Source organism: Hippocampus zosterae, chromosome 13, assembly GCF_025434085.1.
Source record: "Hippocampus zosterae strain Florida chromosome 13, ASM2543408v3, whole genome shotgun sequence".
Classification (NCBI taxonomy): Eukaryota; Metazoa; Chordata; class Actinopteri; order Syngnathiformes; family Syngnathidae; genus Hippocampus; species Hippocampus zosterae.
Genome location: NC_067463.1, coordinates 22,410,779 through 22,427,212, shown reverse-complemented (window position 1 = coordinate 22,427,212; position 16,434 = coordinate 22,410,779). Strand labels below are relative to the sequence as shown.

The 16,434-nt window shown below is 49.2% G+C and overlaps 2 protein-coding genes across 2 annotated transcripts in view; one reads left to right on the top strand and one right to left on the bottom strand.

The window, feature by feature from the left end:
• LOC127613565 (ras-related C3 botulinum toxin substrate 2) overlaps nt 1–16,434 on the bottom strand; it is a 185,320-nt gene that overhangs the window by 67,795 nt on the left and 101,091 nt on the right. The window lies entirely within an intron of this gene.
• LOC127613528 (voltage-dependent T-type calcium channel subunit alpha-1I-like) overlaps nt 1–16,434 on the top strand; it is a 77,530-nt gene that overhangs the window by 44,402 nt on the left and 16,694 nt on the right. The window contains exons 11-22 of the mRNA XM_052084608.1: nt 388–674; nt 4,020–4,171; nt 6,027–6,212; nt 7,101–7,218; nt 8,103–8,258; nt 8,354–8,441; nt 8,587–8,759; nt 11,027–11,097; nt 11,241–11,691; nt 12,425–12,525; nt 14,619–14,742; nt 15,266–15,334. Coding sequence (XP_051940568.1) covers nt 388–674; nt 4,020–4,171; nt 6,027–6,212; nt 7,101–7,218; nt 8,103–8,258; nt 8,354–8,441; nt 8,587–8,759; nt 11,027–11,097; nt 11,241–11,691; nt 12,425–12,525; nt 14,619–14,742; nt 15,266–15,334 — 1,976 coding nt within the window. The remainder of the gene's footprint in view (nt 1–387; nt 675–4,019; nt 4,172–6,026; nt 6,213–7,100; nt 7,219–8,102; nt 8,259–8,353; nt 8,442–8,586; nt 8,760–11,026; nt 11,098–11,240; nt 11,692–12,424; nt 12,526–14,618; nt 14,743–15,265; nt 15,335–16,434) is intronic.

Here is a 16,434-nt window from a genome sequence, read left to right as displayed (position 1 = left end):
AGACATTAATTTTTTTACATTTCCTAGAAATAATCTATTTAAAATAATACCCTACATATACTGTATTTATACAGCATATATATTTGGGAAATTTTCATACATTTTGAGGGAAAATTGAGATTTAAAAAAAAAAAGGAAATAAGTCGAATATATCCAGTATATTATTTTATTAAGTATTTTTGTGGAGGGCGGGGAGAAAAAGTCACATACCTGTATTATGAGGAAAATTTTTTTTTTAGATCAAATGTGATACAATTCAATGAAAATGGTTCCATTTCTGATTGCTTATGCATTTGGGGAATTTTTTGGGGGGCGTACTGGGGGGAGGATTTCAATTTTTTTATTTTTCTTAAAATGTCATTTCTGACGCATCGCGTCAATCGTCAGGCCCACCCCGCCGCCATCATAACAAAGCCGAGCGAGCTCCTCCGGCGCTCCGCGACGAGGGGGACGCCGCAGACGGCGGCGGGGGCGGCGACTCGGACAAGGCGGAAGTGGCGGGACGGCGGCGGCGGCGGCGGGGCTTGGAGGACTGCGGCGAGCGCTGCGGGGGCCTGTGGCACGACACCCGGATGAAGCTGTGGGCCATCGTGGAGAGCAAATACTTCAACAGAGGCATCATGATGGCCATCCTCATCAACACCATCAGTATGGGCATCGAGCATCACCAGCAGGTAAGAGACATCTCTGCTTCATTTAAAACAAAAAAAAAAACTTTTTTTACAGCAAAAAAATCTGTAAAAATGCAGAACTTTGATCTTTTTAAAGCTACTTCCCCCCCCACCACCCCCCCGTGATTTTTATAAATATTCTCAAAGCAAAGGTGAAAGTCTGCCGCACATCTCAACATCAGAATTGTGTTTTCTGTCTATTTTTGGACGTGACTTTTTTGCGCGTGTGTGGCCACCAAAAACTATAAAATGGGGACGATTCCGCTGCCGGGGCCTTCGCGATGGAGCCGCAACACACCTTGGCTTTCCCCCCGTTGCCGCTTATTGCAGCGCTCGCCGGCATCCGTTTCCCCATTCATGAATTCTCTTTGATTTCCGAAGCGTGTGCCACACTTTTCTTTTTCACTACCTCGCCGTCTTCTTCCATCCTCCTGGCCTACTGACACACTTTAAGTACGCTCGCTGGAGTCGGTTTTTCGGATACGAACGCTTTTACGGGACATTTTGTCCGAGACGCAACGTTGACTTTTTGATTGGCACGTTACGAGGAGTAACAGTCGGGCTAACGCTTGGATTTTAGTCTTAGCTCGGGTTAAGTTTGAGGTGAGGGACAGGGTTTTCGGTTTTGTGGTCAGGTTGGGGTCGGTTTTGGGGTTAGTTTTTGGGGTTATGATTGGGCCACATATAGATATTCATTCATTCATTCATCTTCCGAGCCGCTCGATCCTCACTAGGGTCGCGGGGGGTGCTGGAGCCTATCCCAGCTGTCTTCGGGCAGTAGGCGGGGGACACCCTGAATCGGTTGCCAGCCAATCGCAGGGCACACAGAGACGAACAACCATCCACGCTCACACTCACACCTAGGGACAATTTAGAGCGTCCAATCAGCCTGCCACGCATGTTTTTGGAATGTGGGAGGAAACCGGAGCACCCGGAGAAAACCCACGCAGGCCCGGGGAAAACATGCAAACTCCACACAGGGAGGCCGGAACTGGAATCGAACCCGGTACCTCTGCACTGTGAAGCCGGCGTGCTAACCACTGGACTACCGGGCCGCCACATATAGATATTATGAATTATATTATTTTATATACATTATACATTATATTAATATTATGATTTTTTTTTTTGAATGCGGATTTTGATATTTGGCAAAAACTCGTTCTGATCTTGGTGCGGCGGTGATCCGCTTGCGTACAAAATCAAAGTACAAATCCCGCATTTTTGGAACTCTGACGTGTATGAAATATGCTGCCTTGCTTCACCCACAAGATAACTACCGGTAGCTAAAAAATTGAAATTAGCATCAGCCAACAGCAACTTTTTTTTAAAAAAAATTTTTTATCACAAGCTGACCATCCTCTCTTGCGTGTCCCGGTTGTGTTTATTTCTGTCCCGTCGCACTCCTTGGACACTTTTTCCAGAATCGCCGTCACCTCGCACAATAAACACCACAATAGAAATGATGCACGCCAATCGGACTTGTGTTCACCGTCCTCACGCGGCTCACCCTTTCAATTGCTTCCGCCGCTGTGACTTTTGTGATTTCTCCCCCCCCCCCCCATTTCCTTTTGCCCGCTTTTGTCTTTCCATCGACATCTGCCGCGCTCGATCCACGCCGGTTGGTGCCCCCCCCCCCCCCCCGCCTCGCTCCCGTCTCTCATCTCTGAGGCGGCTAAAAATAGTGCGACGATCGCGCAGCAGCGCCCCCCCCACCCCCCCACCCCGCCGTCTAATGGGGAAGACATCGAGTGGGCTGCTGTCGCTCCCAAACTTGGCATCGGGCGCCTTTTGAACTGGAGGAATCGCAGTCTCGATCTGCGTCGCCGTGGAGACCGAAGCACCGTCTCGTCGCTTGTCAGATTGGCTTGCAAATTCACTTTGGATGCAATCGTGCACTTCATTGATGACGCAATTCACTCACTCAAATTTAAAATTCAAATTTCAAATTTCGTTGCTAGCAAATTGTAGGCCGAGCAGAAACAAACGAGCATTCGCGCTCCAAAACACACCTCGGGACAATTCAGAGCAGGGGCGGCAAACTCTTTTGTTTTTTTTTTGTTTTGTTTTTTTGGTCATAGGCCGCATCATAATTGACGTTTTTTTGTTGTTACATGTATGACCGCCTCATACAACACCGTATGGTGGGGGGACATAACAAAGCTGTACGTTTCACATGAGATTGTTCTCAGACTCATATTTCCAGGGTGAGCCATGAATTTTCTGAACCCCCCCCAAGCACCCCCCCCCCCCCCCAAAATGGCCGAGTTAAAATATGCGACCTGTCTTTTTTGGGCTCAATATTAAAAACAGTGATGACATTCTGGAAGAAGTCGGTGTAACTGTCACGCTTATGTGTGCCAAGCGCTCCCCCCCGGGATTTGCCTCCCGCCCTCGCAATTTTTTTTTTTCTGCGCTCCGAACCTGCGATTCGCTTGCCTGTCGTAACCGTTGCGTCCTCCGAGTCGCGTTTCGTCTTCTTCAGCCGAGCCGAAGAACGGACAAGGCGGCGTGACGAGCTCGCGGCGCGCTTCGACTGCGCATTTGCCTTTGAAGTCAGCGAAGCGACATGTGGCTCGAGGTCTGATCGAATAACGGCGGACAAACTCACCTATTTGCTGTTTTATTGTCATGGGGAAGAAATCCGCCATCCTGAAAAAAAACTCAGCTATTTGCTGTTTTTGTGGCCAAAGCCTACGTCTCCAAAAAGAATACAATACAATACAATACAAGCTGATTTATATAGTGCTTTCACAACAGCGGCAGCTGTAACAAAGAAAAATCAATGAACCCCCCCCCCCTTTGCCGTGTCCAACCTCTCCCTCGTTCCCCCCCTCACGTCACTGTGCTCGTTATCGTTCAGCACCAGCCAGGTCTTGAGATCCGATGCCCAGGTCTGCCCCTAATGAGTCCGTCACGCAAATCCGATGGCCAAACCGGGTGGGCTAGCGTCGCTAGAAGCTCTTATTAGCGCCGTCGCGGGCGGCAATGCAAATGCGGCGGCGCTTGCGATGAAACCTCACCGATGGCCGTGGTGGAATTTGCGTGTGGGCAAATGTCAGCAAACACACATTGATGCGCATCGCGAGAAAGTCGCCACATCCCAAAATAACCTGAAATGCTAATTTTGATTTTGTTTTTATTCCCAATTATAAGGCATCAAGGTAGGGTGATGGTCTCCGATCAGGTTTAAAAGTCCAGATGAGGTTTTCAGGTTAGGGTTTGAAAAGCGGTTCGAGTTTCAAGCACCATAGCCCCGCCCCCCGCCACATCAAATCGAAAACGTACACCCGTCGCGACTTTTGAAATCCGCCATGAAACGGATTTTCTTTTGTTTGTCCCGCTCAGCCCGAGGAGCTGACCAACGTTCTGGAGATCTGCAACATCGTGTTCACCAGCATGTTCTCCCTGGAGATGATCCTCAAGCTCACCGCCTTCGGCTCCTTCGACTACCTGAGGAACCCCTACAACGTCTTTGACGGCGTCATCGTCATCATCAGGTAAGGTCTTCGCAGTAAGACAGGGTTAGGGTTTTGAAATGATGGGTTGGGGTGTCGGGTAAGGCTTGGAGTCAATCATCGGGTTTCAAACGAGGCTTCGAATGAAGATCGCAAGCCGTAAGGTTTGAAACGAGCTTGACGATTTCATGTTAGGATGTGAAACAACAGTTGCCGCTTTGCATCGGAGTTTTGAAACGAGTGTCAAATTAGGGTTTTAAACCAAGGTTTGGGTTTCTGGTCTGACAAGGCAAAGTCAAGGTTCTAAGAAAATTTTTGTGGCTGAAAAGACTAGTTTTGAGTTTTCAAGGCCGGGTTAGGGTTTGAAATGATGGTTTGGGTGTCGGTAAGGCTTGGAGTCAATCATTGGGTTTCAAACGAGGCTTCGAATGAAGATCGCAAGACGTAAGGTTTGAAACGAGCTTGACGATTTCACGTTAGGGTGTGAAACAACAGTTGCCGCTTTGCATCGGAGTTTGAAACGAGTGTCAAATTAGGGTTTTAAAACCAAGGTTTGGGTTTCTGGTCAGCGGGACAAGGCAAAGTCAAGGTTCTAAGAAAATGTTTGTGGCTGAAAAGTTTTGAGGTTTCAAGGCCGGGTTAGGGTTTGAAAAAAAAATGGAGTTGGGGTTGAGACGTGGTTAGGGCTTCAAACGAGCATTTCAAGCCCGGATTTTACATTCAAATCAGGCTTTCAAAGCAGCGGTAAAATTTCAAATTGTGGTTTGACGCCAGTGTTACGATATCAAATTGAGGTTTCGAGTCAGGGTGAGGTTGAAAATTAGGGCTTGGAGTTTCGGATTTCTAGTTAAGCTTTCAAGCCAGACTTATGGACTGAAACTAGAGTGAGGCTTTCAGTTTTATGAGTTTTATTGATTGATTGATTGATTGATTGATGATTGATTTCTTTATGGCTTCAGCGTGTCGACTCGGGGTTATGGTTTTGAACGAATGAATAGGCCTTTGCTTTTCAAATTAGGGTTTGAAGCCAAATGACCAAATCTTTTTTGGTGTATCAAGATCTTAGATGACCAAACGCTCATCTTTGCTTGAAACCTTCATTTGAAATCAGACCAAGACAAACATTCTGAAGCGCCGACGCGGGAAGCGGTAAAAGGCTTGCATCTGTTTTCGTTTTTTTGTTTTTTTTTGGGCTGCCTGAGCTCCACCTGCTTGTCAACTGTTTGAATGCCAGAGCGTCAAAACACCCCTTTTGGTCTTTTGTCAGGCTTCAGGTGCTTCTCATGCATTTACTGTTTGCCGCCATTCATTCGGTGGGCGGCCGCCATCAAAGACATGAAAGCCCCCCCCGCAAAAGCTCGGCGAGATCAAATGAGGCCGCCGTGCCGCCGCACACCCTTCGGTGCTTCTGTATGGCCGCTTTCTCTTCAATTTGCCCCCCCCCCTACCCATCCTCAGTGTGCTCGCTAATGCGTACGTAAGCGCCATTGTGGCCGCGCTATTCTCTCACAATGAAGGAGGCGGAGCCTTTGATGACCACCGGATAAACGGGGAAGAAGAAGAGCAGCACCTGCCTCGAATGTCCATGCGAAGCGCCTTTGCTTTGCGGATTTCAAAGGTTCGGGATACCCCCCGCCCCCCCACCCCCCATCCCCGGTTTCAGGGACACTAAACGCGCTCACTTTTTGGCACAACCTACGGCCTGCGGGCCAGATACGGCCTGTCTCCACATTTTGCCCGGCCCGCCTCAGTCGGTGCCCCATCTGAAATCCTTCCCTCAAAAAATACCGCAAAAATTACTCCACCTTCAATTGTCTGCTCGTCGCAAGAATTGCAATCGAGATGATGTCTAGACTTTTTTTAAATTTTTTCTCCGTCCTCCGCTTTGCACCCTCAGCGTATGCGAGATCGTGGGCCAGTCCGACGGCGGGCTGTCGGTGCTGCGGACCTTCCGTCTCCTGCGCGTCCTCAAGCTTGTCAGGTTCATGCCGGCCCTGAGGAGACAGCTGGTGGTCCTCATGAAGACCATGGACAACGTGGCCACCTTCTGCATGTTGCTCATGCTCTTCATTTTCATCTTCAGGTACGGCACTTCAATTGCATTCTCTGAGTTTGGGGGGGGGGGAGCCCTGAACGTGGATCACTTGTTGCTAGGCAGAAGTCAGAGGGCTCCGGATGCAACATGTAGTCTATACTCGACTGTATTTACGCAACGAGTCAGCCGCTGAGTGAGTGAGTGAGTGAGCGAGCGAGCGAGCGAGTGAGTGAGTGAGTGAGTGAGTGAGTGAGTGAGTGAGTGAGTGAGCTCACATGGTTATCATAAAAACACATGATTTGGTAAGTCAGTCAGTCCGTACGTCAGTTCATGGAAGACTCATGGAAGATCGTCTGGCAACCGGTTCAGGGTGTCCCCCACCTACCGCCCAAAGATAGTTGGGAGAGGCTTCACCACACCCGTGACCCTTAAATAAATGATAAAGCCGATTAGAGGATGGATGGATGGATTAATGGAGGTTAGTTGGTGAGTTGGTTGGTTATGAAGCGGCCTTCCGTTTTGGTTTCGGGGCCTTCGATTGTTAAGTTGCTCCAATTGTGTGAAATGGGCTCGTCAATACTTTGGTCGTTCAAGTGCATGTTCGTCTCTCGCCCGCCAAACACCAACAGACGCGCTCCCCCCCTCACCATTTCAAGTGTTTTCTGCCAGCCGCTATTATGTGTGGAGTGTTTCTGTTTTTAACTCGCCGCCAAGGCGGCCCTGCGGGATCACCGTGGCCGACAATTAGCGTCGGATGCAACCAAAGCGGCAGCAGACACTGGAGGCCGTGCGTCGCGCTTTATCGAGCAGACACTCCAAGGGCGACAAGGGGAGAGCAGCCGGGCGGCGGCGGCGGCGGCGGCCCGAGGGCCCGACGAGAAACCGCACAGGGGAGAGGACGGTGTCTTGATGAACGCCGCTCTTTTTGTGCTTTAGTATTCTGGGAATGCACATCTTTGGCTGCAAGTTTAGCCTGAAGACGGAGACCGGGGACACGGTGCCGGACAGGAAGAACTTTGACTCACTGCTGTGGGCCATCGTCACCGTCTTCCAGGTACGACGGTCGCCCCCGGCTGTTCGCTGGGGGGGTCGCTTCGTTAGCGACACCAACAGCAAACACGCCTCAGTGTGAAACAATCGGGGCCATGAGTGGCTGAATGCAAGACTTGGTTAGGCAATGAGTGAGTGAGTGAGTGAGTGAGTGAGTGAGTGAGTGAGTGAGTGAGTGAGTGAGTGAGTGAGTGAGTGAGTGATAGAATGATTTTGTCTTTTGGTTGGTTGGTTGACACATAATGAGTGAGTGAATGAGTCAGCTGGTTAGCGACTGTGGGAATAACTGAATGAGTGAATGAATGAATGAATGACTTACCCAGTGAGTGATTTCATGAATGAGCCAACGAGTGAGTTCCTAAGTGGGTCAGCGGGTGAGCGAATGGATGACCGTGACTTTGTTGTCGAGTAAACGTGTTTGTGAGTGCGTGTAAGCTAGCATCCAAAATCCATGCGAGTTAGCGAGCGAGTTAGCAGACACTTTTTGTAGATCCTGACTCAGGAGGACTGGAACTTACCCAGTGAGTGATTACATGAATGAGCCAACGAGTGAGTTCCTAAGTGGGTCAGCGGATGAGCGAATGGATGACCGTGATTTTGTTGTTGAGTAAACGTGTTTGTGAGTGCGTGTAAGCTAGCATCCAAAATCCATGCGAGTTAGCGAGCGAGTTAGCAGACACTTGTTGTAGATCCTGACTCAGGAGGACTGGAACTTACCCAGTGAGTGATTTCATGAATGAGCCAATGAGTGATTTCCTAAGTGGGTCAGCGGGCGAGCGAATGGATGACCGTGACTTTGTTGTCGAGTAAACGTGTTTGTGAGTGCGTGTAAGCTAGCATCCAAAATCCATGCGAGTTAGCGAGCGAGTTAGCAGACACTTGTTGTAGATCCTGACTCAGGAGGACTGGAATGTGGTCTTGTACAACGGCATGGCGGCCACGTCGCCGCTGGCCGCCCTCTACTTTGTGGCCCTGATGACCTTCGGGAATTACGTCCTCTTCAACCTGCTGGTGGCCATCTTGGTGGAAGGCTTTCAGGCAGAGGTGAGGCGGCTTCACGGTTAGTGCGCCCTGATGGTCAGAAACCCCCCCGCGTAGCCAGCAACTCTCCTCTCTTGGCTTCCTCATGTGTTGACCAGGGCGACGCCAATCGCTCGTACTCCGACGACGACCGCTCCTCCTCCAACTTTGACGAGAGCGAGAAGCACGACTCCATACGGTTGTCAGGTGAGGTTTTCGTTCTTGGTGTGAATGGCAAAAAGCATTCACACAGAATTCGACACCCTTTGTTTTTACGCCTTCGTCACCGTAAAACAAAACGAAATACTCAGAACGTCCAAGAACGTTTTTTTTTTCGCCCCCCCCCCTCCAGATCCCAGGATCTGCACCTTGACGCCCAATGGCCACCTGGAGCTGGGCGCCCTCGCAGGTTCCCGAGGGGGTTCGAACTCTTCCAAGAGGCGGAGCTTCACCGGCGAGTCCCGAAACAGCAGCGTGATTAGCGGCGGGGGCAGGGGGAGCTGGGAGAGACGTTCCCTCTCGCTGGTAAATTCATCCGGCCATTACGTGACACAACATGGAGCGCGTTTAAGCTAGCACAGTCGTTTACATCAGTTCTCATGATACTTTTTGGGATGCTCGAGTTGATTCCTAAGGTACTGCTTCTGTTCCAAAAAAGTTGTGTTTGGTTTTTAATCACATTTGAATGGAAAGTCCTCAATCGGGGGGGAGGGGGGGGGCACAAAATCCACAATCACCGAAGGGGTGGTGCCAAGATAAATTCTAAAAACACAAAGGGACAAGTTAAAATGACCTCTCTACTGCCTTTTGTCCCAAAGTGATTTCCAGTTCAACTAAAACATAGGCCACCAAATCCACCGAAAGCCCGGACTTTGCCGGTGAATTATGGACGATTAAAATCCGAGAGTCAGTTTGGAGAGAAGCAGCCGCTCGTCGTTAATTAAACTTCACCTGACACTCGACTGGGACTGGTGGGAACGCAGCCGCGTCGCGACACACGCGGCGCAACCTCGTTTAGCTTCGGTTCTGTGCCCGCCTGAAGGTCAGACACTGATTGGTGATGCGTGAGGCCACGCCCGTCACGTAAAGTCGAGTAAGATTGGATCGCACGTGATGCTAATTAGGCTGAAACGCTCCCGATGCTGTTGACATCCACTCGGGGGGGTCGCGGGATAATCACAACAAATATGTAATTGGGAATTTGACACAGTTGTCATTAGCTCTAACGGATGAATGCAAGGCAAAATGTCGAGTCTTGTGGTGGTGGGGGCGGGGGGTGGGGGGGGGGTGCAATTATGTGTGCGGAATAGAACAGAAAATAATACAACTAGAAGAGGGTGCAACAAAGCAGACACAACCCCTCCAAGAGACGGAGAAAAACAATGACTAAGTCTCATCGATAGAAACAAACACTACAAAAAAAATGTGCCACGCCCCCCCCGCACAAAACACGATGTCGACTGAGGTGCACCAAAAAAAATAAAAATAAAAAATAACAAAAATAAATATGGTCCCGCATGTAGCGGCTCACGTCATCATCTCATATTGACAGAGTAGTGATGCGGGAGGAGGTAGAAATATTTTGCTGGATATGAGGCAACACTCCTCGATCTCCTCATTTCATGGAAACGTCTCTGAAAGATGACGTCATGACATTTCCGCGCATAAAAAACAAAGAAACGTTTGCCGATGACTAAAAATATGAAACTTTTCCAGCGAGAAATTACAAAGCAAACCATCCGAGTTTTCGTCGTCGTATGAGTCCGTCGCCTGTGGCCCGTGGCGTAGAGTGTGGAACAAATTATCCTGACAGCAATTTGCCGGGGCCTAAAGCGCACTTTGACACGCACGGGACTTAACTTCCCTTGTGGCACACTTGGTTAATGTTTCCATAGCGACAGCGACACGGCATTATTTGCTCCTTCCGCCGTACGGTGGCGGCTCAGGATCGCGTCTTGGCGAAGGCTAAAACGTATAATTAGGTCCATCATGCTGAGAGGATTAGACACGCCGAGACAAACACGGCCTGCCGTGTCTTCCGAAGAAAAACATAAAATAGGGGGATGCCACTTGCAGGGCTTTTTGCATTTTCAAAGGCGCAGCGCCGAGGGCAACCTCATTTAAAACGGCAACTTGGTATTTTCCTTCTTTATTCGGAAATAATTGACCCGCGATAGCAGGCCTCATTTCCTGGCAAATTACCTGCTGAGTATTGGAAATCTTCTCTGATGACCACGGAGTGACACACTTCACCTGGGAAGGAAAAAAAAAAATATTCAAAAGATTCCAGAACTTGAAAGCGCCCATGTCAGCAGTGGTGTCTGATCTGAGGTTCCTTTCGGAGGACCCGGGTCCCAGCAGGCACAGGCACAGCAAAGCGTGGCCATGCGGTAGCATGACCGTAGGCACATAACATCGACACAAGCCTGCTGAAGAGCCCTTGCTCAGGAAAAGAATAGAAACTGTCGAGTCCAAAGCCAAAGAAAGAGAAAAACGTGCAACGTTCCTTTTCCTGTGGTTGAAATGATTTCCGATCCGATTAGAAATCATGTCTATAAGGCTTTCATGTCGAAGAAAAGTTGCACATTCGGAAGCAGTGTGAAGGCCGTATTTTAAAATCTAGACCAGTGTGAACTTTCATCACCGTTTAACGTCTAAGAAAAACTTGATCCGGATCTGATCCGGATCTGATCTGGATTGCGCATTCGGTAGCAGTGTAAACGCGGCATGGTAAAATCTTGACTTATCTCGACCAGTGTGGAATTTCAACGCGATGCTGTGTCCTCTTTTAGCGACATGGCCGCAGTTCCAACTACCACAACTGGGGGCGCCCGTTCCACCCTCATTCCGCTTGGGGCCGCAGGTAAGAAACAACAATTAGCTGGACCGTTTTCCATGATTCATGTGAGAACTACCTCATGATTGCCAGCGCAAATGAAAAGCTTAGTAAAAGATCATGCCGTCAATAGCCCCCCCCCTCCCCGTTGATTCTCACTTCATTTCAAGGTCCAGCTCCAACAGCCTGGGCCGCAGGAACTACGGCTTCGGCGGGGCCCCTCCGGTGGGCGGTAGCCTCCGCGTACACAGCAGCCGCACCCCTCAACCTGCCGAGCAGGAGTCCCTCCTCTCCCGGCCCCCGCAGCCCCACCGTCCTCCAAACCCTCACGGTCCTCCCGCAGCCGGGCTCCTGCTCTCCGGGAGGGACCGCCGGGCCCTATCGCTGGAGCTCCCGGAGCTTTTCCGGGCAGCGGGGCCCCCCGTCGGCGCCAAAGTGGACTCTGGGAAGAGGAGCAGGGGGTCGGTCGCGGGGGCTTCCGGCTCGGGGAGCGGCGTCGGGACGGACCACCGGGACTGCAATGGCAAGGCCCCGGGACTCCACGGCCGACTGATGGTTGATGTTTTTCCGCAAGTTAACGCTCGCAAGGAGCGGGCAGACCTGGATGAAGAGTCGGACTATGTAGGTACCACAACCCAGACTAAAAACTTAAATCCCAATCGCTGGCTTTCAACCCTATTTCAAAATCCTAAACTGAATTTCTTACTGCCATGGAACCTTGGCATGAAACCCTCAGTCAGGCTTGGAACCCTAATATTCATTCAAAACCCTAACCAAGTCTTGAGTCCTACTTTTAACCCCCCAACCCCCTTGTTTCAAACCCTAAACAAGTCTTGAAACCAAAACTCAAAGAAGGAACGTGAACCCTAATTCAAAATGTAACCCCACCACCTTGAAACTTCAAACCTGATTTGAAACCCGAATATGAATTTTCAATCTATGCTCGAAACCCGAATATTTCTTTGAAACCTGAGCCCATCATTGAAATGTATGCGTTGTTTGAAACCCTTCACCTTGTTTACAACTCTACCCAATTCTCAAAAACCCAATTTTCAATCCGTAACACTTGTTTGAACCTGCGACTTGAAACCTTGATCCGTCCGGGCTTGAAACCCTACTACTAGGGTTTACCCCTACTACAGTAGTAGGGGTAAACTAAAGTAGTTTACCCCTACTTTCGTACAGCACAAGGAAGTCGGCCCCGTCATGGTGAAAATACTGTAAACCTCCTCAGGCCACTTCGAGTGTATTAGATCATTAATCCACCTCTAGTACTCTCCACATCTCTTCACAAAGTCTTTTTTTTTAACTGGAAGCACTCTACCATTCTTGTTCTTCTTTCTCTTCTACGCAGAGCGTTTGTTTCCGCGTGCAGAAAATGATTGAGGTGTACAAGCCCGACTGGTGCGAGAGCCGAGAGGACTGGTCCGTCTACCTCTTCTCCCCGCACAACAAGTCAGTGAGCCTTTGGCTCTTACTTTCTGTGATCGTTGAGCTCTTTTTTTGGGGTGTTTTTATGTATTTTTTTGGTCTCTCTAGTACGTACAAATCGGCACGTGGGTGCGCTGTTGATCGAGTACTTTTGGCCATCGACTTGAAAATAAAATGCAATTTGTAAGCCGTTAAAGCACATGAATGATCATTGGATCATTCGTTGGAAAGTAATTAATTAATCAGTTAATTAATTAATTGATTAATTAATCAATCGATTAATTAATTACATTAATAATTAATTTTGGGGGAAAAAATAGTGAATACACTTTTTTCAGACGTGTTGAAACTGAACGGAGGAACGCAGGCCTTTGAAAAGCGACTTGATCTCGACAATAAGCAAGGTGGCGCTCTCTCCCGCCCGCGCAAACGGCTCGTCGAAAGCCCTCCGGTGCGCCGTCTGAAGAATTTGTTCGCCTCCACAGTCTGCATTTTTGTTGTTTTGAACGCCCCACCCCGCCCCTCCCCACCCCCGAAGGAATGGCGTGATGGCCACTTAAGCAAAGCTGGGGGGGGGGGGGGAACTGAGCTGTGTTTTGGCTTGCTGGCAGGTGCCATCTGTCAAGCCGTGTGTGTTTGTAATATTTGCAGCGTTTTTCAGCATGTCTGTCAGTTGTCGTGCTTACATGAGAAGCGTTACAGCAAACACATGAAGCGACTTCGGGGGGGGGGGGGGACGTCAGCTCAGGCTGTCAGAGTGTTGCCGTGGAAGGCTTGTCATCAACCTACCAAGCGAAGTACTGAAGTGACGTCACAAGCAGTGATTTTGTCGTCTAAAACGGCACGTTTTGAGAATTTCATTGACGTCTTAATGAACTGCATCGGAAACGTCCGACAGCGTGGGTGGCTCACGCGCAACGCTGGCAGCGGGCGCCGTAGAAAGAAAAAAAGCGTTAGCGTAGACAAACAACCTTTGGCACTCGCAATTCAACCTGCCATGCGTGTTTTCGGAATGTGGGAGGAAACCGGAGTACCCGGAGAAAAGCCACGCAGCCACAGGCAGAACATGGAAACAGCCCACACAGGAGCCGGAATCGAACCCGAGACCTCTGCGCTGTTTTGAGGTTGACGTGCTACCCAGTCGACCACTGCGCTGCACGTTTATAATACTACCCCCCAATTTGGGGGGGGGGAGAAAAAGTACGTATTATTCACTGCTCCGAATTGCAGCCTTTGAGAATTCCCATTCGACGACATTACGATTGCCGTAGCCCAGGCAAGCTGCTTAACATGCATATTAGACAGATGTAAATTGTCACGGGTGGGGGGAAAGGGGGGGGGGCAGCACCACAATGTGGGATTGACTTTATTCAAAGTGCTTCCAAGTCACCCAGGGCTGGCCTGACAGGCGTGGGCGCTCTCGCTCTCTCTCTCTTGCTATCTCGCAACACACCTGCACTGCGGTTCGCCCTCGGGAAGGAATCCGCCATGAGACCAAAAGTGCTTTTTGTGGTTCTTGCCTCTTGCCGGAGCAGCCACGGTTTGGACCGGATGGCACTGTATCGTTTTTGCGTTATTCATGCAACCCAACAACATCCAATTTTGATGCGAGAATATGCGAGCCGCCATATCATTTCCTCCATTTATGACGTGCCATGCTAATTTGATACCTAGCGCTAAATGACATCACTGCACATTTACCAGCAACGCAATTCTGATGTCAAGCAATACAAATACTTTGCCAAGAAAATTTGGCAGTGTTGAAAAAAATATTTTTGTGGGGGGGGGGCAGGTATCTGTGGCCTTTTTCAGACCATTGAATGTCAGTTGTGAGGCGTTAATTGTCTTTTTTTTCAGCCTAATTAACTCTTTTGCTTGGGAACATGAAATGGAAGACCTCCCGCGGACAAGTTTGAAAGCAAATGAAAGCATCTTTTGAGACGCAGCTGCTGACGGGCGATGCAAAAAAAAAAAATATGCCCAGCATACTGCCCCCGTCCTCGCATTCCAGTAGATCGCACAATTCGAATGTTGCCCCGGATGCCTTCTTTGACGTTATTAAAAGAACAAATCTTACACGGTCTCCTGTGTTTCCCCCCCCCCCCCCCCCCCGCCAGGTTCCGGGCCCTCTGCCAGTCCATCATTGCTCACAAGCTCTTTGACTACGTGGTCCTGGTTTTCATCTTCCTCAATTGCATCACGGTGGCTCTGGAGAGGCCCAGGATTCTCCAAGGCAGCCTGGTAACATGATTTGCTACTATCGGCTGTTACTTTATGACGCCTGTAGCAGGTTTGGGGGTGCGAGGGAGGGGGGCGTGGGGGGTCGAGGCAATGTTATGCGCTCACAAGCTGGACGTCGATCTGTTGTGATCTACACCGCATTGAAAGAAATGCTGGTTTTGGCGAGTGCATCCGACCGATACTGGCCTTGTTCCAAGCTATCGAGTATTCCCAAATGATGCCGATACCACTCACGGGTGCCCTCATGAAGTTAAAAGGCATGACATACGTGGCTATCCACTGAAATCCTCAATAAGTTTTTAATTTCTCTCAACATATGCACTCATCACTATGCTTCTGTTTTTAGCCGTGGCTGGATGAAAAAAAATCTTTAAAATGACTGTATGGACCTAGCTAGCTAAACAGTACCCTAGCTAGTCCAATCACACGCGACCCTACGTTTCCTTTCCGTGTGTCTCTGTCCTCGCTACTTATCTTTCCTACCTAGCTACCCACATCCCTATTTTTCCATCCTGTGTTCCAGGAAAGGCTTCTCCTCACCATTTCCAACTATGTCTTTACTGCCATCTTTGTGGCCGAGATGACCCTCAAGGTAAGGAAGAACCCCCCTCCTGGTCCGTCTCCTGTCTTTTTCCTCCTTTCTCCTCGACGCCCGGCCATTAGTGAGCGAGATAATCAAGTTCAGCAGAGGACTTAAGCTCCTCCCGGTACGGGTTGGCCTCCCATCTATGCAACCAATCTTTTCATCTCCCAAGCCGACGCCCATTATCCATTTTTCATCCAATTAGCAAAGATGCTAGCAGTAAGATGTTCATCATCGTGGGAGATGACTTCAACATGTTTCTACCAGGTTCTTAAAAATTTGTTTTTGATTAATATTTCCCTGCGCGTGATTTTTCGCATCTCAGATTTTCCCCATTGAGGTTGCTCTGTTTCAACGCCGCCGCCATTTTTGCAAGGCAAGGAGGCGAGACGCTGTTGTTAGCTTACAAGAGAGGTCGAGGTTTGCTCAAGTATTTATTTTATTTTTTTTCAGATTTTTTAAAATTTATATCATATATTTTTTTAAATATATTTTTTTACAAGATGCCTGTCCATCCGGTCTCTTAACGGCATCTGACGAGGGCCGCGGGCATACTGGCGCCTATCCCAACGTGTCATTGGACGAGAGGCTGGGTAGACCCACCCCTCACCTGGTGGCCTGTCAATCACCGGCACAAATTGACAAAAAAATCAATCAATCAATAAATGACTCACATTCACGTCAGGGGACGGTTTCAAGTCTTCAATAAACCTACCGGGCACGTTTCTGGGCTATGGAACCTATTCGTGCATTCTACTTATTTATATTTCCTGTGTTCCTACCAGCCGATCTGACTTTGCGTTTTTTTTTTTATTCATTCTACCTACCAACCAGCTTTTTTACCATTCTGCCGTCTTCAGACCTATCTATCCATTTTTTTTCCTACCTATTTAGTCAAGCTTGGGTCCACCGCATCGGCTTCAACATCTGGTCCAGCTAAGCTAAGCTCATGTTTGTACAAACACACACACACACACCAACTGCCAACTGATGTGTGCGACCTTGTACGCGGACTTCTAATTAGAAACGGCGGGACCGCGTTCACCTCCCCTTAGAAGAGAGAAATTCCTCGAGATGAATTCAAGGAAGGTCTCCTGCCGTTTTCTTTG